The following is a 20,723-nucleotide window of genomic DNA, read 5'->3' as shown; positions in this document are numbered from 1 at the left end:
CGTCAATCATACTAACTCGTTTCTCCTATTGGTCATTTCTGTTGCCTTTTTTTAGTAGCTCGGCTTGGGTTGTTTGTTTCCGGGTCACAAACATGGCACGCTTTTGAGAAGAACATGTGAGGCTGTGGCTGTAGTAGCAGATCAGGAGTTATTAAAAGAGATCAGATTGGAGAAAGTAAGTGATTTTTTTTTAAGAGAAGATGATTATTTTATTCGCTTTAGTGCTACTCTTTAGGTGATGGCAGATAATCAGGTTGTAAAGTCTTCAGTGTGGTGTCTAAGCTGTAGTGGGATCATGTTATTGCTTTGATTACAGAATGTGCAGTTATTTGATCATTTGACTTTGTGATCAGTCTGGAAGGAAGTGCAGTCATGTGCTTTCAGTCATGCTGATCTGATGTTTGGAGTGTAATAAGCATTATCTCAGTGAAGATCTCAATGGAGGTCTTTTTCATCTGTGTAGATATTTGTGTTGAACCAGCATGGCGTCAGCAGAAGAGGATTTCCCTCGTGGTGGCCCAATCAAGAAAACCTCTGAGCAGAAAACTTCAAAAACTACAAAGCATCATGTGGAAGTGGACAATCTTTTTGAGGTAAGTGATGCCGGATGATGATCCTCCCAAAATTTCCCAGATGATTGCCTGAGTACAGAACCTCTCTGACACTGAGTTACATTTTACAGTCTTCTTTATCAAATAATATCCTCACAATCAGAAACTCCTGAGTCACCAGATATGAAGGGATTTCTCCCGGCATCATGTGGAATTCTGCGTTCTGATTGGTCAGATGGTGTTGATTAATTTTCTATAACAGCAGCTCTGACAGTAGTTCCAGCTACAAGGCAAATACCAGGTTCATATGAATGCGCTTGTTCTAATCCATTATCGTTGCTATGGTAACAACTCTTAGACACGGACTTGTACGGCGAACGTTTGCGTAAACGGAATAAAAACCGTGTGGGATTACTGATATGATGAAGTTTTCTGACGAGACGATGTTTAGCGTTGTTGGAAGGAGTCTCCAGTGTCAGTGTTTTGTAACAATCAGAAATAAAGCTGGAAAATTCTGATATAGAGGACTTTCTGGTTTCTCTGTGACATGATACTGTAAGCTGAGATGTTTTATCTTATAATTTTAAAAGAGAGAAAAAAAGAGACTGATGATGGAACGACGGTTTATAGGTGCTATAATCTAAGTGATAACAGGAACTAACTTCAGATATTCCTCAGTGTTTAGAAGACTATATACAAATAAAAAGTATGATGCGTCACTGTTTAATTAATTGTAAACGCTGGCAAATTGTTGTAGTATAAGAGGAATAAAACACTTCAGGACATGGTTTTATTGGAATATAATCAGATTGGGTGTGTGGTTACAGCATGACAGCAGCTGGTTGTTGATTATTTTACTATAACAGCGCACACTGTTGTGTTTTGGTTCTTATATATATATATATGCGCGCATCAAACTTAGTGTAAATGCAAGACGCAGTTAAAGAGCAGATGTGAATCTGATCACTCAAACTCTCAAAGCCTACTTTACTGATGTGTGTGTGTATGTGTGTGTGTGTATGTGTGTATATATATATATATATATATATATATATATATATATATATATATATATATATATATATAAAACAGTGCAGCATATTAAATAAACTGTCGCGATGGTTGAGCGGTTAACAGAAGGAGTTTGGCTTATTACACAGAAAGAAATGAAACATATTACGTGTAAATATCTGGTTTCTTTTACTGATTTCTTAAAGAAATTGAATCATTTGGAAAGTTTGTTGGTTTTTACTCAGGTCCATGTTGTCAGAGTTTGATCCTGTTTACATCTCAGGAGTGTTGAATCTGCAGAGGAATTCTCCACATCAAACGTAGTGTAAATGCAAGACGCAGTTAAAACAGATATGAATCTGATCACTCAAACTCTCAAAACCTACTTCATGATGCCTGAGACGAGCTGTAGCCAGATGTTCTACACATGTTAAATGTGTTCATCTCTATAAAGCTCATATTACAGCTAAATCTCCTCATTCTTACATCATAACTCCAAATCTGACCCTCCTTAACTCCTCCAGATTCTTTAGATGGATTTTATTACTTAAAATTGCACCTCAAATGAATTTTGATATTTTTCCAAATGCTAATGTTATGAGGTAAGAAAGGATCAGGTGTAAGCAAGGGTTTTATGAATGTCTTACAGACTCGAGAACCTGTAGTGAAAAAGAAGAAGAAAGCAGCGAGTAAGCATGAAGATGAAAAGGTGGCCAAAAGGCAGAAAACTGAAGGAGGTCTGAAGCTTAACACAACAGCCAGTGTGGATATCCTCCATATGAAGGTAAGTGCTGACAAGGCAGTCCTTTTTTTTTTTTTTTTTTTTTTTTTTTTTTTTTTTTTTTTTTTTTTTCCCCCCAGTCATCACTCAAAGGACTTGTTTTTTTCTAGGCAGAAATTGTGACACATTACAACAAGGCTTCCCAAACTAGGGGTCATGACCCAGTGTGTGTTTTTTTTGGGGTTTTTTTCCATTTATTTTACAATTTAATAATACAATTATCGCTATGAAGATGGATCTCGTGTGCTCCATTTTTCCAAATTAGCTACGTTTAAATTAAGAGTGTACATGCTATTGTTTCACCAGCTTGACATGCTGTAATAGCGCAGGAGTTCAGCAATAAAAATGTATCAATCTACGCCAACTAGTTCCTCGATGACATCAGGCATTGTGACTGTGACTCAGTGGAACGACAGAGAATGAAAATGAAAATATGCGTAAGAATTTATTGAATATGGATTTAAAGAAGCTGCAGAAACTGAGCCCCCTGATATGTGTGCACGGAAACTAACGATCCCGTTTGCAAGGTTTGTTGTTGTCAGTTACGTTACTGACGTACGATAAAATGTTCAAATGTTACAATACTTTCTAAATTATAAATGTAGAAATTAAAAAATGCAGTGTAGTCAAGACTCGGGGTTGCGGAGTCCGTTTGCTCAGAAAATTTACAAACCCCTGTGCTACCACAGAGTAGCTAGTCAGCCTGTGACCTCTGACCTTTACATTGTAACGAACACGCGCTCTTATCACTTCGTAGGTCACATCCTATCTTTACCTCTGGAGTTGTGGGATTAAACCAGCATTAACTGATATTACATTTTATTTACACCACAGCAATGTTGCGTTCTCAGAGGGCGTTGATTAGTTTCAGCATAAAAATATTTGTATAAATGTATAGATGTGTAATTGTAGAAATGGTGAAGCTTTCCATGAGGAGATGTTTATATAGGATTTTTGGAAGGAGTCTCCAGTGTCAGCGCTTTATAACATGGGGAAAACCTTCAGGATGTTGAGCATTGCAGTTTGCTATCAAACTGCTTTTATGTTTCAACTCTGTTTCAAGAGAGGTGAAGGAACGACTGTTTATAGCTGTTATAAATTGTTTCGCGGATGTTCTACAACATTTAATTTAATTTTATCCATTTAGCTATAAATGGATAAAACATATGCTGTGTTGTTGTTGTTGTTTAATAAATAAAAATGGTTAGTTTTGGCTAATTTCTGTGCTATAAGAGGAATATATGCTCTTATTGGAAAATAATCAACTTTGGAGTGGTAACAGCGGGCTGCTTTACATCAACCCATCGTTGATTATTTTCCCATTACAGCATGCCCTATATGCCCTATCATATTTTTTCCCTCCATATCATTATATAGTATTTAAAAGTACTAAAATATTCCATCTACTTGATAATTGGCACCTCAATAGTATGCGCACTTCTTCACGTTTTAACAAGAAGAATTATGCAAACTATTTATTGTACTGTTTAGACAATTTTAGACACGCCCAGTGTTCAGTTTTGGATTAAATGCCACTGGAAAATGATGATTCTCCTTTGCATTGGTTAGTCTTTGTCTTGGAAATGATTAGTATGCGGTTAAATACCTAAAGCTGTGTCTTATCATGGTTATTCCCCCTCTTTCAGAATCTGAAGGTGGGCACGGTGATGCTCGGCTGTGTGAGGGAGCTCTTAAACTTTGAGGTTGTACTTGGTCTCCCCAGTGGTCTTAAAGGCTACATGCCTATCTCGGGCATTTGCGATGCCTACACGAAGATCTTGAGCAACGCACTGGACTCTGGGACAGATCTCGAGGTAACTGGGCCAGGATTGTGTACTCTATAAGACATAATAATTCTATAATTATGGTTATAATTACAATGTAATAATAATTATCATTACAACGCTCTGTTTGGATATGTGTTTGTTTGTTGTTTTGCTTCTTTTGAGACCTGTACAATCCTCATCCTTCTAAATTGTGTTGTTTAAAATTTCATACAAATCCGTCCAGGATCCTATAACAAAAGGTTTTTATTTAGTTTTGTTGCCATGGTTTTCTATTTGTTTATTTGTGTACAGGAACTTGTGTCTCCCTCGCACCTCCTCGCCCCGGGCCAGCTGGTCAGGTGTGTGGTGTCGTCTCTGGATTTGTCCAAAGAGGGCTTTGTCAGTCTCAAATTGTCCATCAACCCGAAAGACGTGAACAAGGAGCTCAACTCCAGCTCTCTGAAAGCAGGCATGGTGAGAAACGCTGAATCGTAAAATCGTGTTAAAACATTTCAAACAGAATTTGGGATTCACAATAAAATAATCTTGTATATGGAATATTTATATAATTGCAGTATGGTGTATAACTGATTATTGGTGCACTAGTGGTGGATGGGTGAATGAATAGATGGAGAGATAGAGATAGAAAATTGGAGGTGGATGGATGGATGCATGGAGATCAGATTTGTCTGGATTCCAAATGACACTTATACAGATTGTTCCATACTTAAATTATTGATTATTGCAAACCAGTGTGCTCTTATGTAACATTTTCAAAGTCAAAATCCATTATTTGTCAGTAGATCTTTAAAAAAAACGTAATAACTGAAAAGTAGTCCAGCCCTTCAGACTAATATGTGGTGGAACCAATCTTTGACGCAATAACAGCTGTAAGTCTGTTGGTGAGTTGGGGTAAGCTTTGCACACTGTTTAGGAGTGATTTTCACCCATTCTTCCTGGCAGATTTGCTCCAGATTCTTCAGGTTGGTTCGGATGTTGTTTGTTGACTGCAGTTTTCAAACAGTACCAAAGAATCTCAATGGGGTCCAGATCTGGACTTTGACATGGCCAGTGTAGAACCTTCACCATGTTGTGTTTAACCACTCCTGCAGTACTTTGGTCTTGTGTTTGGGACAGTTGTTCTGCTGAAAGAGTGAAGTCACAGTGAAGCCCCTTGTATTTTGCTCCATCCATTCTTCCTTTCATTTTGACAAGAAGCCCAGGGAAAATTCACCGTAAGAGAACATGAGAAAGAATTTATCACTTGCTATTCAGACGAGTCTAATAAATTCCAGGGTGGTGAACACTTATGCAAGCCATTGTGTGTATGGGAGATGGATTGAGAGATGAATGGATGAATAGAGAGAGGGACAGAGTGATGGATGGATTTTTCTGCGTGGTTCTAGACTCTGAGTGGTTGTGTGGAGAGCGTTGAGGATCACGGTTACCTGATAGACATTGGAGTGAGTGGAACGAAAGCCTTCCTGCCCAAAGAGAAAGCAAAGGATGAAGCTGAGACACCTAAAAGAGGTAAAAGCTTTCAGGGCAATGGCAGCTCAACAATTAAGATCTCACGATACTCGTAAAGGTAGAAGTATAATAAACGACAATAACTTTTCACAGATCTGAAGGTGGGTCAGTATGTGACGGCTTTGCTGGAGGAGGTAAAGAACGAGGGACGCGTGGTGCGTCTTTCCGTGAACCCTACAGCTGTTAATCAAGCCTGCGCAGAGACACATCACGGCTGGACATTGAGTAACCTTTCACCCGGGCTTATGGTTCAAACCTGCATCAAGAAGGTAACACGGTAGAGTCTTAAACTCAAAAGTGAAGCAGAATAGACAAAGTGGCATCATTGTTAAGAAGAAAATCCTAGCAGGATAAGAGAAATTTTAAAAACTTTACCTGGCATATGTTGGTGAACAGGTCAGCTCCATCCTAACAGCATAAACAGTAAAACATATTTATACAATTTGTTGTAAAAAATTATCATTAGTGCATACCCGTTCTGCAAACCAGTCCATGTCCATACTATGTTCCACTTAATAGTAATAATAATGATAATAATAATGATAATAATAATAATAAACTGTGTACCACTCTAGTGAAAGATGCAATACAGTATAAACACTGGTCTTTTAATTATCAGAATCAGTAAAAGCTTTATTGCCAAGTGCACGCACACACACACACACACACACACACACACACACACACACACACACACACACAAGGAATTTGACTTTGCAAGTGAAGCTTCCAGTACAATAATGCTTAAGACAGAATAGACATGGTGCAGATGCTACGTACAGCTATGCAAGGGATTATATTTATATATTATATTTCTGACATTAAAGGAAAATATGAAAAAGCCCTGTCTGCTTCAATTTCTCCCACTCTGTTCCCCCCCTTTTTTTTTTTTTTTTTTTTTTTTTTTGGGGGGGTGAGAGGACACATACAGTAGATTAACATTTTTTTTATTTTCATATGTCTGCCAAGTAAAAGCCAGACAGAAGTCTGGTGTGATTCCTACTTAATAATAAGCTGTTTCACAGATAAAAGTTCACCTAGTTTTATTTTTCAGAAGTCTCCCGTACTACCATAGCAAGAGGTCAAAAATCATAACTGCTACTGCCAAACTGGAGATGTTAGCACCTCTGTAATAGAACTGATCATGGTTTACTAATCTGCCTTTTCTTTCATAGGTGACAGCTCACGGCCTGATAGTCACATTCCTCTCATCTTATACCGGCCTGGTGGACTTCATGCACATCGACCCAGATAAACTGTCCACTTACAATGTAGGGGATGAGGTAAGAGTCGACAAATGTCTAATGGAAAAGAAAACTGTTTTAGTATTAATAAATAAACATACAATTTTCAAAATATTTTGGTTAAGTATTTCGCTTTGGAACATTTAAATCCTGTTCAGGTGAAAGCTCGTATCCTGTATGTGGATTCATCCTCTCGCCTGGTGGGTCTGTCTCTGCGCAGCCATCTCCTACCACCAGGGGGCGTCATATTGGACAATGTAACGAGTGAGAGAATCGGGGAGGTGCTGAAGGGCTGCAAGATGACTGCTGTGCACCACCACTCTGGAGCAGTGATGGAGCTGCCAGACGGCACCACCGCCTTCGTGCACGTGAGTAACACCAAGCACCGCTGACATGCAGCCACTATTAGGCGTCTGCCAATAAGTGTTGTGTCCATGCAAAATGTTGTTTTTGGGGACACTTCAAAATATTATCAATCCCTCCTTCCTGCCTGAGGGCTGATTTATTTTATTTGATGGCACAAAAAAAATATTTGGGTTTATGGGTGAGCATAGCTCACAAAGGCACACCTTCAAGATCTCAATTATGCATCTTATGAATATGAGGTGCTGTGTGTCAAACGCTGAGGGCTTGAGGAGCAGAGAAGTATATCCACTAGACCCAAATAGCCTTGACTCAAAGCAGAACTAGCACAGAAGTAAACCGGAACAGTTCATCAGACAAGACCTGAAGTTAGACAGGTGCAATGTTTATAACACTTTATAATATTTATAACAATAAAGTGTCAGTGAATTGGACAGATATGAAAAAGACCTTGTGAGATTCTTTTTTTATCGCATTCAGTGTCTGTTCTCACTGCTATAGTAAAACAAGACTTTCGTCATTTTTTTGTTTGCTGTACTTTCTGGTTCACTATGTAAGGGTTCTCAAACGTTTTTGGAGTTAAACAGGTCTATACAGCATACATAAAAAGACCAACAAATCGAAAACAAGATCTATGCTCAGTGATAGGTAATGACATGAAGGAATATATGAATTTTATTAATTTAAAATTCATTTTTGCAGATTTTGAATGTTTTAGTGTGACAAAAGACAAAAAATGATCACAAAAGAGTTTCCAAAGCATGCCAGAAATAATACATGTATAAATGTGTGCTAATGTGTATAAATGCACGCTAATGTGTAGAAACGTAAGCTAATGTGTAGAAACGTAAGCTAATGTGTAGAAACGTAAGCTAATGTGTATAAATGCACGCTATTGTGTAAAAATGCACACTAACGTGTAGTAGAAACGTAAGCTAATGTGTAGTAGAAATGTAAGCTAATGTGTACTAAAAATGTAAGCTAATGTGTAGAAATGTACGCTAATGTGTAGAAAAATAAGCTAATGTGTAGAAACCTAAGCTAATATGTACAAATATAAGCTAATGTCTGCAAATGTAAGCTAATTACAAATGTAAAGCTAAAGTCTACAAATCTAAGATAACAGTCATGTTTATGTTTTGGAGATTGCCTCAAGTTGTTCCTGTGGTAAAATTTAGCTAGCTTTGGTAACATGCTAGCTAGTGTTTCAGATCACCCTTTGCTACCCTAAAGTTAAGATGCTGCCCAATAGTATTTTGTCATGATAATATTTGTTAAATGTATTGACTATTTGCACATGCCTCATAGGTAGTGAGTGAATGTTTGCGTTTTTGCTTTGTTTATTTTTTAGGTGCCAAAGAAATATCACAGAATGCTAATCTGCTTTATTTTCTTTTCACATTTCTGTGATGCGTAGATATTTTCATCTCAAAAACTAACTGTTTGATATTTGTCTGCTCGCAGAGAAGCCATTTGAAAGAATCCAATGGGGAGTTTAACCCAAACCGACTCCTTGCTCAGCCTGAACATACATTGAGAATAACAGACTACAGCCCAATTGAGCAGATCCACGTGGCCACACTGCGCAAGTGAGTGTGTGTGTCCATGTCAGTGTGTGTGTTTGTGTGTGTGTGTAATGAAAGAGTACACAATGGGAACTCGGTGTTCCATAAATGACCGGTTAAAGCTTATATTTTTAAATTTTCAACCCTTTCCTTGTCTTAAAGGGCAATCATCGAAGTGCCCTTCTTCAGCTATCAAGATATTAAACCAGGGCAGATAGTTGAGGTGAGGAAACCTAAACTTGCTGCACGTTATCTCTTTCTCTCCATTGTAAATGGAAGAAGTGCTTGTTCTTACATGTGCGTTTGTGGTTCCAGGGCACGGTGCAGAGCCTGGAGAAGTACGGCATGCATGTCAAAATCTCAGACCATATTAAAGGCCTCGTTCCCAGAATTCACCTGGCTGACATCATCCTCACCAACCCTGAAAAAAAGTACAAGGAAGGCATGAGGGTTAAATGTAAAGTGAGTTACTCTCGATAGGTTTATATTAATGCTCTTGTTCTAATATGGTGTCTTTTCTGTAATCACAGAATCTGCTCCACAGAATCTAAAATTAATAATAAATGGATACAAAAAAAATGGCAAAACCACTAAATTGATAAGTTTTATACTCTAACCTTCTGCTTACTGAAATTAATTCCCACAAAGCATCTAACTGTAAACATGTTTATGATCAGAGTTTAGCATGACTTTGAGTAACGTATTAATTTGACTTTTCTTTTGCTGATTTCTTGGAAATGAAAAACGTGTAAGCATCAAATGAAAATCCACCATATACATGTATGGTTTGTCTCCAGGTTTTATCAGTGGACTACCAAAATAAGAAGATCACTCTGACCAGGAAAAAGGCTCTAATGGAGACATCACTCCCTCTTTTCCTGTCGTACACGGACGCCCGTGTGGGTCTTGTCTCTCATGGTTTCATTGTCTGCATCAAAGATTTTGGCTGCATCGTAAGATTCTACGGTGATGTTAAGGGCCTGGTGCCGACGTCTGAGCTGACCTCAGAGCCCTCCAACAACCCACAGAGTCTTTTTTACTTGGGACAGGTTAGAAAACTGCTTTTATTGGGCCGTTTTTTCCCCCACTAAACATAGATCTGACATAGTTTTGGGCTAAGCTGTGCTGATAACGTTATCTGATCATCTTCATACAAGAATCTGGGAATCCCAGGCTCCCGTTAAACAGGTAAGTTTTGTTAGATTAGCCTAGGGCAGGCTAAGGGTTCAAGTGTACCAGGGTTTAAGTTCTAGGCGGTCACAGGAGTGCCAGGAGCCTCTAGTTACAGCCAGATCTGACTTCCAGAGCAATACCTTCTGAGCTAATATATAATAATAAGCAAAGTATATGGGCAAAAGTGTGTGGACACCCCTTATTGAGTTCATGTGTTTCAGCCACAGCCATTGCTAACAGGTGCATAAATCATGCACATTGTCTGCGGAGATTGGCTAACATTGGCAGTAGAATGGGATGTACTGAAGATCTCAATGAATTTGTATATGGCACTGTCATAGGATGCCACCTTTGCCATAAGTCAGTTTGTGAAATTACTGTCCTGCTGGATCAGCCCCAGGTAACTATAAGTACGATTATTGTGAAATGTAAGTGTCTAGGTCCAACAACAGCTTATCCATGATTCGGTAGACCACACAAACTCACAGAATGGGGCCGCTGATCCTCTGCCTATCCTCTGTTGCATCACTTACTATAGAGTACCAAACTGCCTCTGGAAGCAACATCAGCACGAGAACTGTGCGTCAGGAGCTTCATGAAACGGGTTTTCATGGTCGAGCAGCTGCACACTAACCTAAGATCACTAGGCGCAGTGCCAAGTGTGGCCAGAGTGGTGTAAAGCATGCCGCCACTGGACTCTGGAGCAGTGGAATTGTGTTCTCTGGAATGATGAATCACGCTTCACTATCTGGTAGTCTGATGGATGAATGGGTTTGGGGACTCCATATTAATGCCCATGGTTTCTGGAATAGGATGTCCAGCAAGTGTGTGATGCAGGTGTGATGGTCAGGTGTCCACATACTTTTGGCCATAAGCAAGCTAGTAATGTAATGATTGCAAAATTACAAATTAATTGTTTAATTTTTATGTGCCGTAATTTCAAAGCAGCATGATAAAATATTGGTGTTCAAAACAAAATTATGTTAAACACACAGACCACTGTGACGCCAGCAGAACACTAATACCCCAACAAACCCCAGCAGAACACTAATACCCCAACAAACCCCAGCAGAACACTAATACCCCAACAAACCACAGCAGAACACTGTGACCCCAGCAGAACACTGTGACCCCAGCAGAACACTAATATCCCAACAAACCCCAGCAGAACACTGTGACCCCAGCAGAACACTAATACCCCAACAAACCCCAGCAGAACACTGTGACCCCAGCAGAACACTAATATCCCAACAAACCACAGCAGAACACTAATACCCCAACAAATTCCAACAGAGCACTGTGACCCCAGCAGAACACTGTGACCCCAGCAGAACACTAATACCCCAACAAATCCCAACAGAGCACTGTGACCCCAGCAGAACACTAATATCCCAACAAACCCCAGCAGACCCCATCAGACCACTGCGACCCCATCAGACCACTGCGACCCCAACAGACCACTGCGACCCCATCAGACCACTGCGACCCCAGTTTATGAAATAATGCTGTTAACGGTGCATGCACACATTTCAAATGTCTCTACCACCCGTACCACAGCTTCTTAACTGTGTGGTTTGGAGTCATAGAGTATGGATCTATAAACATTTTAGTTATAGATCCACTGATCCATAGATCCAGCCATCCAAACAGAAAATAAACACTAGATGTGATACACAAAATTATTTAGAGTAGTTACTGTGTAATGGACTCAGTGTTTTGCTTTTTGGTTTGTTTAATTGTGTGCACTGTGAAACCAAATAGCAAAAGTATCAAAAATATTTCTCTCTGATTCAGACTTGGTAAATGGACTAATGATAAGATGCCCTTAGTTAATTAGTTATTCTATTTCAAGTATGAAGAGCTTTGTGTTCATAAAAATGAAGAAATCTTAATCTGAAGTATTGATAGGAAGAATATGACACTTGTTGGTATCAAACTCAAAATCGTGGTATTGTGACAAACCTGCAAGTCATGAGAGGAAGTCAATAAAGGAAGATTGTTTTGACATGGTCGGTTTCTATCATTTTGGCCAATTTACCTGTATAATATTAATTTCTCTCTGACCTACAGCCATTTTTTTTGTTTAATTTGGTCTTTTTTGTATTATTGAACAGGTGGTGAAAGCCAAAGTGCTTAAGTGTGATGCTGAAAATGAGAAACTGCTCCTGTCCTTTAAAGCAGTGACTCAAAATGACATTGAGAAGGTCCAAAGTGTCAAGTTCGACTTTGAAATCGGAAAGGTCAAGTATCATTGAACATTCTTTTTGTTTTTATTGAGGAAGAGCTTACTAGTCCTTATGAATTTTACACAGTTAAACCTGGTCCATGTTTAGTAAAATGTCATTAAATGTCTATAGATGTCAAATACTTGGTGTAATTGGTGTAATTTTGTTCGGTTCTGACACTAATTATTATATATTTTTTTTAACATCTTCAGAAAGTGGAAGTGATTGTACGCAAGAAATGCCAGACTGGCCTTGAAGTGTCTATTCTCCCAGAAGAGATGCCTGCTCTGCTTCCCACAGTGCACCTCTCTGACCACATGACCAACGGCCCTCTGCTGTGGGCGGGGCTACAGGAGGGAGACACCATCTCCAATGTTGTGTGTCTGAGCAGAAACAAGCAAAACATTGTATCCTTCAGTAGAGATGTTAATGGGGCTTTGGCTACAAGAATGTAATTATGACTGACATGATGTTTTGTCAAAGTGTTATTGGATGAATAGCGGGTGTGTCCGAAACTTCTTCATCTGATTAATTTTCGAAAGCATCATGTACGTATATCCCATAATCCCATGCATCCGCCAGTCTGAAAATAATGATAGAAAACACCAAGGAGCCATGGAGCAGGTTATGGAGTTATTTGTAATTTCCCCAATAATACCTTATTTCACTTAACAGACTTTTCAGGGGTAGTGACTGTTGTTGGGAAACCATTTCTTTACCCTTTTTATACGTATCAAACCATTGCCTTATAAGACACCTGGCTTATAAACAGCGAGGCATCAAGGCCTTCTATTTGGGATCCGCCCAATTTGTTCACCTGTTTTTGTGGGTTGAAGGGAAATTCCAAACCTAAGTAACTTTTGAAAGGAGAAAAAAATCTGTATACTGGAGGTGAGACAGTGCAAGGGTGGATAAATTCATATCTATAAAAAGCTCAGTTTACTGACTGGGTGCTATTTTGGCATATTCTTTACCATTTGCATGTTTCTCATAAAATTTGTGCAACATTGAGATGAGGATCTAGACTTTCTGTGTGATTCCTAAAAATGAATCTGTAGCAATGCGTAATTCAGTGGAATCAAATTTCTGACACAAAATCCACTCGACAGATTTATATTTTGCTGGCATATCGAAACCGCCTTACTTCTCATTTTTTGATGATTCAGTATCATTTGATTCTAGAGAGTGTCTTTCAGTTTGAGATCATTTATGCTTATCCTTATGCTTCTTTCTGGTGTCTGAAGAGTGTGTGTTTCATTTTCATTGAACATGAATGTGCCTGTGTCCTGCTAAATGTCTATTTATCGATCCATCCATCCATCCAAGCTTTTCTTTCCCCCTCGCTAGAAACCCCTGAAACACACACTCTTGCCATTGTTATCCATTGCCTGACACAGCTCATGTCACATGACCACCATTTAGCTTAGTTTTTCCTAAGATAAACTGGTAAAGGTAAATACAGTGGTTAGATGTATTTCATTCCAACAGAAGAGAAAGAGGGAGAACTTTTCCCATAATCCTTTGTTTCTTAACCAAACCACACAGATTCTCAGTAAGAAGCCCTCGCTGATTGCAGCTCTAGAGGCAGAAAACTTAGTTTCGTCTTTCTCGGAGCTGCAGGTGGGGATGGTGATGGTGGGCTGGGTGAAGAGCATCATGTCCTACGGCGTCTTTGTCGACTTCCCTCACGGACTGTTTGGCCTTGCACCCAAAGCCGTGAGTCACCACAATAAATAATTATATTTATTTTGTTGCCATTGAAGCATTGCTATTATTCCATCAGTTATAGTTGAAAGCTGATACATAATTCACTATTACCAATAAATCAACACATGGACAAATACCAGAACCCACACAATAAAAATATAAGCATAGAGCATAGAGTTTTGCCTATTTTAGTTATCAGTGATGTATTATTTTAATCTGCCTTATAGGCCATGAGTGATAAGTTCATCACAGATACCGCAGGAGTGTTTGAGGTAGGACAGACAGTGCTGGCCAAGGTGACTAACTTGGATGAGGAGAAGCGCCGGTTCTTGATCAGCCTGAAGGTGTCAGAGGTGAGCTGGGCAGAGAGTGACACCCAGGCCAGACTGATCCAGGGTCAGCGCGAAAGAATAGCCTTCTACGACGCAATGAGCTCGAAAGGTAAGAGATAAGTGAATGAATGTGAATGTAGATGAATAATACAGCAATAGATAATGTTCAGGTAGTATGTATTGTCAGATCCCACCCTCTAGCTATGTTCTATAAGATGATATATGCAGGATTTGCCAATCATGATAACTCCAAAATAGGTTAGTTCAGTTCTTTTTGAATTAATAAAATTGTGCTCATGTTTTGGTTAACCTGTGCTTTCATTTCTTGAAAATATGCCCACTATTTCATGCAGAACCCAAGTGTAAGTAAGTGTATATTCAGTCTTTATTATGGATAGATCCATATGAAAGGAAAAGCAAATACGCAGTAAAATAAAGTCCTTTCATGATAAGGTCATGGGATATGATGGCAATATCTCAGCATGTCTCTGTAGCACACCCCAAAGCCTGAGAAATCTTTACTTAAGAATCTATATAAAGAGCTGAGAGTAGACCTGATACTAAAAGTGTAACTCAAATCAAAGTTGGTTTTTCAGAGCAAGATATAACTGTCTTGTATGATAGTATAACAAAAACTTTTTTTGGCGATATTCTCGAATTAATTTTATACTTGGTCACTTTCAGGAAAAAATATATAACGTCAACAAAATAGACTTCATGTGAAATCTATGATGAATTTCCTGTTTACACAATTGCACTTTTGACCTTATATTATACATTTATAGAAGGGAATGATTTATAATCACACTATCCATTGTCACCCAGATGAGGATGTGTTCCCTTTTGAGTCTCGGTTCCTCTAGTTTCTTCCTCATGACTTCTCAGGGAGTTTTTCCTTGCCACCATCGCCTATGGCTTGATCATTAGGGATAAATTTATAAGTTTAAAATTTATATCCTGAATTTATATATTTCTGTAAAGCTGCTTTGTGATAATGGGCTTTGTTAAAAGTGCTATACAAATGAAACTGTAATTCAAAAATATTAAAATCTTATCATGTCGGATATCGTTCTTCTTAAAGTGGATAGGCGTGGGTGTAGTCAGCAGTGAGAAATCCTCCACAGCTGTAAAAAGACTCAAAGCAGCTAAACTTTTTGCTGCTCTTCGTATTTAGCTAGCTGAACCACTGTCAAGTTTGTTTTGATTAGGAGGTGTTGTGGCATATCTCGAACGCTATTGGCTGTTGTGTAAATAAGTCACACACTTCAAAATGCTGTCTCTCTGACTTCCTGTTTCAAAAAGAAATACGTCAACATACCGAATCAAATTGTGACTGTCAAGCCTTTTTTTTTTATAGACTTTACACTGAGTTGTAAATTGCTTGTTCAGGTTATGCTTTAAATCATGGGCACGTTTTCTTTAGACAAATGATCCAAAATGTGGGTACAGTTTCATAATTTAGACTCTCAATAGCAAGTTAAGAGCACTAAACAATTGTTGCTTATGTTTTACGTATATGTAAATTCTTCTGTGCTGTTTTTCTATTGTTTAATAACCTTTCGTAATCAATTTAATATTCAGTATAGGTATTCAAAAAAGGTCTTCCAAGCATATTTTAGTTGAATATGTAGTATTTGTATGTCTCTCTTTTCTCAAAAGCTTTGCCTTGAATTGTCTTTTATTGTTATTTTATCTCTCTCCTTCTCCCTCCAGCTGACTCGGACTTGCTGCAGCAGCTCTCCTCTGTGTCACTTGGGGATAAACTGAAGATGACGGTCGACATGACTAGAGAGGACGGCTCGGTCCTCCTGACCTCGGATCAGCTCAGCCATGCCACAGTGCTGGCCTCCAAGTACCACGTAACAGGTCAGTCCATCAAGATACTACACCCTGCATGCGTTCATTGAGGCATGAAACATTTCACTAACAATTCGGGTGTGGATGTTGGACTGTTATAGATGTGAACACAACTCCAGGCAATCAGGTGACTGCTGTGGTGCTTCATGTTGACTTTTTGACCTCTGAGGTGCATGTGTCCCTCTTGCCAAAGCTCACGGTGAAGAAAAAAACGGTGAGTAGAAACAGTCACAGATGTTGGTCTTGTTAATCAGTTAAAAAACTGATTTAATTCTAAGTAGATTTTGTGACTGGTGTTGGTAGCACACCTGAATACTAGGGCTAGCTTGTATGTAGTTGTTGTGCAGCACTTTTATCACTGTTGATACTCTTAAAGCAGCAGTGTGTCATTCTTAGAGGCGTCTGCTGCGTTGATGAAAACATTGCCCAGCCTTTCTTTGTTCTCATTCCCTCTGTTGAAACTACATATGCCTTGAACCTTTGTTTTTAAGAATTAGTGTGCAACTGAACAGCTCTGTTTAGCCTGGGGCGGTGCAAATTTCTGGCCCAGAAAATTGTAAACAGAGGCTTGAAATGAAAAACAAAAAAACTAGAGATCCATTGAGATCCATTGTATGGCAGTTTTGCAGATCATGGTTTTTCTAAGGTAGCTTTTAATGTAGATGATTGTTACAGGTCTGCAAATACCATTAAAACTTACATACAGCATCTTTAAAAGGTATATGATTGCTTTGTATTTTGTCTCACTCATAACTCAATTTGAATAAATGCCTCTGCCAGATAAATACATATACAGATTTTGGGATTTATAAAGTCTGGTGGAAGAGTCTCATTTTAATCTAATTTTAATTGAATGTAATATTCTGTGTTAATAGTATAGAAACAAGAAAGCAAGAAATAGTGGAGGCAGAGCCTTTGCTGTTATTTTCTCAGTGAAGTACACACCCTGGGGTATTAGTTAAGGTGTTTGAGTTCAGACAGGCTCAGGCATGAGCTCAGGCAAAATAGGAGTCGGTCATGTCATGGGGTATTAGACCAGGTAGATTTTAATTCCAGGTAGATCACAGGCAGGATTTCTTTTTAGTGTTGATTTTTCTTCTAGCTCTAAATTCATTAAGACATATACACTATATACTATATACAGTTTTAAAATTGTATTCCTTTTTCATTTCTACAGTTAAATAAAGACTCCCAGCACACCGCAACAATCCAGTACATGGACAAAGACTTTGCCGTAATCTCATTGGGCGACACCGGTCACCTGACTGTGATTTCCTCAACCACTCACCTAAACGAAATGTTCCGCTTCAAATCAGAAAAGCTGTCCGTGGGTCGTGATATAACTGTGACCGTAACTGAGCCAAGCAGTGAACATCTGGGTGGGCGATCTCTCGTAGAATATCAGCTCTCACCTAAAAAAAAAAGCAGCACGTCTCAGAACAGAGGAGAAGAACACAAATATAAGATTGGGGACTTTGTGACGGCGAAGATTAAAACCGTCAAACCTCTGTGTGTACTCGTGACTTTGCCGGATGGAGGCACGGGAAGCGTGCACGTTTCTCAGGTACACGAATCGCCCAAAGTAGGAGGATTCCCCACGTCGTCCCTGAAGGTCGGCACTGAAGTTAACGGAAGGGTCATCGGCGCTCGTGAGATCCACAGCCACAGGTAAGTTCTTTTTTTTTTTTTTTTTTTAATGCATCACTACAAGAAGATTTGATTTTGAAATTTTGATTACTTTAATGCTTGTTTTGCTCCACAGGTTTCTCTCTATCACACATCCCAACTTTGTCTTCTCTCTGCCTGAGCTCACACTTCTCCCCAGGTACATGAACCACAATTATCTCAGGAACAAGGTTTGTTTACCAATTTCACTACATTAACACACCTTTCTTTCAGTAAACTCAATGACGATGTGACTGTCGCCTCACTGGAGAACAAGCCAAAACTGGAGAGCTATAAACCTGGACAGGAGATCGTGTGCTATGTATCTAAAGTAAGGAGTGTATTTACGTAAACATGCCAGTTTTAAGCAAAAGGCAGCATCATGGCACTTTTTTTTTAAATTGTTACATTCACTTTTTCGTACAGTACCTTCCACAGCCAAAGTGTCTTGTGGTTGCTGTGTCTCCGAACGTCTTTGGATCCGTGGAGCTGCTGGCTATGATCAATAAACCTAGAGTGAGTAAACCAGTTTTTACTAGATTGGGACTGTTGATTACAAGCTACAGCTCACATTTACTGCTAGTTCAGTTGCTGATGCTGGACAAAGGACATTTAACTGTAGTAATAAAAGTAGAATTACGCATAGTACACAGTTTCCAGAGAAACAGGATGTTCAGCTATGCAAGTAAAGGCCAGTTAATATTATGTGAAGAATGAACATAGTGTACGTAGTGCTGGTTGGGATCTCCCTTTTAAATGCTGTGGTTTAATCCACAAACTTAATACAGACATTTTTCAATTCATGGGAAACACTACAAATAAAAATTATTTCCACAAAACATGCAAAGTAGTTATGTTGGGCAGTTGATGATTAAAAAAAGATGTTTTTTCAGTCTTCACCTGTCCAGTTTTGGTGAGTCTGTGCCCACTGTAGCCTCAGATTCAGATTCTTGGCTGACAGGCGTGGAACCCGATGTGGTCTTCTGCTGCTGTTGTCTATCCACCTCAAGGTTTGACGTGTTGAGCTGCTTTTCTGCTCATCACGGTTGTAAAGAGTGGTTATTTGAGTTACCATAGCCTTCTTGTCAGCTCAAGCCAGTCTGGCCTTTCTCCTCTGACCTCTCTCATCAACACAGCATTTCCGCCCACAGATCTGCTGCTCATCAGATGGTTTTTCTTTATTCTGTGTAAAATCTAGAGACTGCTGTGTGTAAAAATTCCAGGAGATCAGCAGTTTCTGAAATACTCAAACCAGCCCTTCTGGCACCATCAACAATGCCAGAGTCAAAGTCTCTGAGATCAGATTTTGTCCCCAGTCTGATGTTCGAGGTGAACGTTAACTGAAGCTCTTGACCTGTAGCTGTTAGAACTGTGATTCTTTACTGATTAGTTAAATACATGCATTATTACATAGATGCTTCTTTTATGTATGTCAGTATTTGATTAAGTACTTACAGTATTTGATTAAGCAGTGTGTGTAAAGTATACTATGTCTGTGACTGCCTCAGTTATTGAAACTGATGTGGGTGTTTGAGTTTGAACTTTTAATAGATTGCTTGGCATATTTGTTCTCTTCTTAGTTTCAGTTTGGTTTCCATGCAGTTAAAAAAAAATATTGTGCATGACATAGCATAGGTTTGTAAAAGACTCAAGTAACCAGGTCAGTGTTCAGCTGATTTTTATGTATTTATTTATTCATTTTGAGTTGTTAAAACCAGGCAATTCAGTTCTTTTTAATTGAATGAATTAAGCCAAATTGAAATTTAATTTAATTGAATGAATTAAGCCAAAATGCTAATCTGCATTAAAAGAACTGAATTTACACACTTTTTTTTGGAATACCGTGTCTGGACTTAATTTGTGGTTAAAAAACAGAATGACTCCTAGTGTTTTTCTGCTTTCAATCCCAGGAGGCAAATCACCCACAAAAGCTCTTCAAACATGGCCAGTGTGTCTCCGCGAAGGTCGTCGGCATCAACCCCAAAAAGCCTCAGCAGCTCAAACTTTCCCTTACAGGTAACATTTGAAAGCAGATTCCCTTAAAGAAGTAGCGGTGTTAATAAAACATGATGTGCTTTTAAAAAGATAAACCATTATCTTATGCTCTCACGCAGTAATAGCAGAATGCAGTTTGAGTATCAGATAAAGCTGATATAGCGGTAAAGGATACTACAAAAAGAAGGACTTAAAATTGATTTTGGATCCACGGTAATCCGTTCTGCCGGCCAGCGCCAGCGTTCGCTCTTTCCCAGCGTGCTCTTTTACTTTGCTGAGTCATATGTTTAATACACACACACACACATATCCTGCTGCGATCATGACGCACAGTGAGTGGCTCCCTCGGGTGATCTCATCGTTTCCTGTGTTTCCATAGGGACGCACACTCTCGAGAAGGGGGTCGTTACCATGGGCATGGTGCGGAAAATCATCCCCCAGATGGGCTTGATTCTGAATCTGCCGTTCGGGAATTCCGGCTTGGCGTGTATAACCGATTTAACAGACGAGTACGTGGATGCGCCGTTTGAGCAGTACAAAGAAGGCCAGGTGGTCAGGTATGAGTATCTGCGTTTATGGATTAAACATGTATCACAACAGAAACTGACCAAAAAAAAAAAAAAAACAATAAAAGGGAAATACATCAAAACCACAATATATGATAAGACAACACAATAAAAGACAGATGTATGGAATGTAAAACAAAAAGGAGGTGTTCACTGTGTGTAGGTTTATAAGCAAATCTTTCTGGCATGTGTCTTCAGATGCTGTGTTACTGGTGAAAAAGACGGAAAGTTCCAGGTGTCCCTGCGTCTGTCCAGGTACATTACAGCATTGTTTTTTTTTTTTTTTTTTTTTTTTAACAGTGGTGGAAATCACATCCCGCCATCATCAAAGTTATTCTATTTGTTATTGAGTTCTTATAGATAATAACCTGTTTGACTGATCACTTGGGTTT

The 20,723-nt window shown here is 39.0% G+C and overlaps 1 protein-coding gene across 2 annotated transcripts in view; it reads left to right on the top strand.

Moving 5' to 3' along the window:
* Positions 1-53: 53 nt before the first annotated feature.
* Positions 54-20,723, top strand: part of pdcd11 (programmed cell death 11) — a 29,331-nt gene continuing 8,661 nt past the window's right edge. Inside the window, exons 1-26 of one of the 2 annotated variants that reach the window (XM_034300038.2) lie at positions 54-175; positions 464-593; positions 2,212-2,346; positions 3,990-4,157; positions 4,422-4,583; positions 5,516-5,639; positions 5,733-5,908; positions 6,815-6,922; positions 7,042-7,251; positions 8,711-8,835; positions 8,974-9,034; positions 9,127-9,273; positions 9,609-9,860; positions 12,099-12,224; positions 12,422-12,616; positions 13,755-13,925; positions 14,144-14,357; positions 15,962-16,114; positions 16,207-16,319; positions 17,283-17,773; positions 17,868-17,930; positions 18,005-18,101; positions 18,197-18,286; positions 19,681-19,786; positions 20,145-20,322; positions 20,530-20,586. In XM_034300038.2, coding sequence (XP_034155929.2) covers positions 483-593; positions 2,212-2,346; positions 3,990-4,157; positions 4,422-4,583; positions 5,516-5,639; positions 5,733-5,908; positions 6,815-6,922; positions 7,042-7,251; positions 8,711-8,835; positions 8,974-9,034; positions 9,127-9,273; positions 9,609-9,860; positions 12,099-12,224; positions 12,422-12,616; positions 13,755-13,925; positions 14,144-14,357; positions 15,962-16,114; positions 16,207-16,319; positions 17,283-17,773; positions 17,868-17,930; positions 18,005-18,101; positions 18,197-18,286; positions 19,681-19,786; positions 20,145-20,322; positions 20,530-20,586 — 3,833 coding nt within the window. In that variant the 5' untranslated portion in view covers positions 54-175; positions 464-482. The remainder of the gene's footprint in view (positions 176-463; positions 594-2,211; positions 2,347-3,989; positions 4,158-4,421; positions 4,584-5,515; positions 5,640-5,732; positions 5,909-6,814; positions 6,923-7,041; positions 7,252-8,710; positions 8,836-8,973; positions 9,035-9,126; positions 9,274-9,608; positions 9,861-12,098; positions 12,225-12,421; positions 12,617-13,754; positions 13,926-14,143; positions 14,358-15,961; positions 16,115-16,206; positions 16,320-17,282; positions 17,774-17,867; positions 17,931-18,004; positions 18,102-18,196; positions 18,287-19,680; positions 19,787-20,144; positions 20,323-20,529; positions 20,587-20,723) is intronic. The other variant, XM_034300039.2, reaches the window with a different exon arrangement.

Source organism: Pangasianodon hypophthalmus, chromosome 26, assembly GCF_027358585.1.
Source record: "Pangasianodon hypophthalmus isolate fPanHyp1 chromosome 26, fPanHyp1.pri, whole genome shotgun sequence".
Taxonomy (NCBI): domain Eukaryota; kingdom Metazoa; phylum Chordata; class Actinopteri; order Siluriformes; family Pangasiidae; genus Pangasianodon; species Pangasianodon hypophthalmus.
The sequence above is the reverse complement of the archived record's forward strand: the minus strand, read 5'-3'. Positions and strand labels throughout refer to the sequence as shown.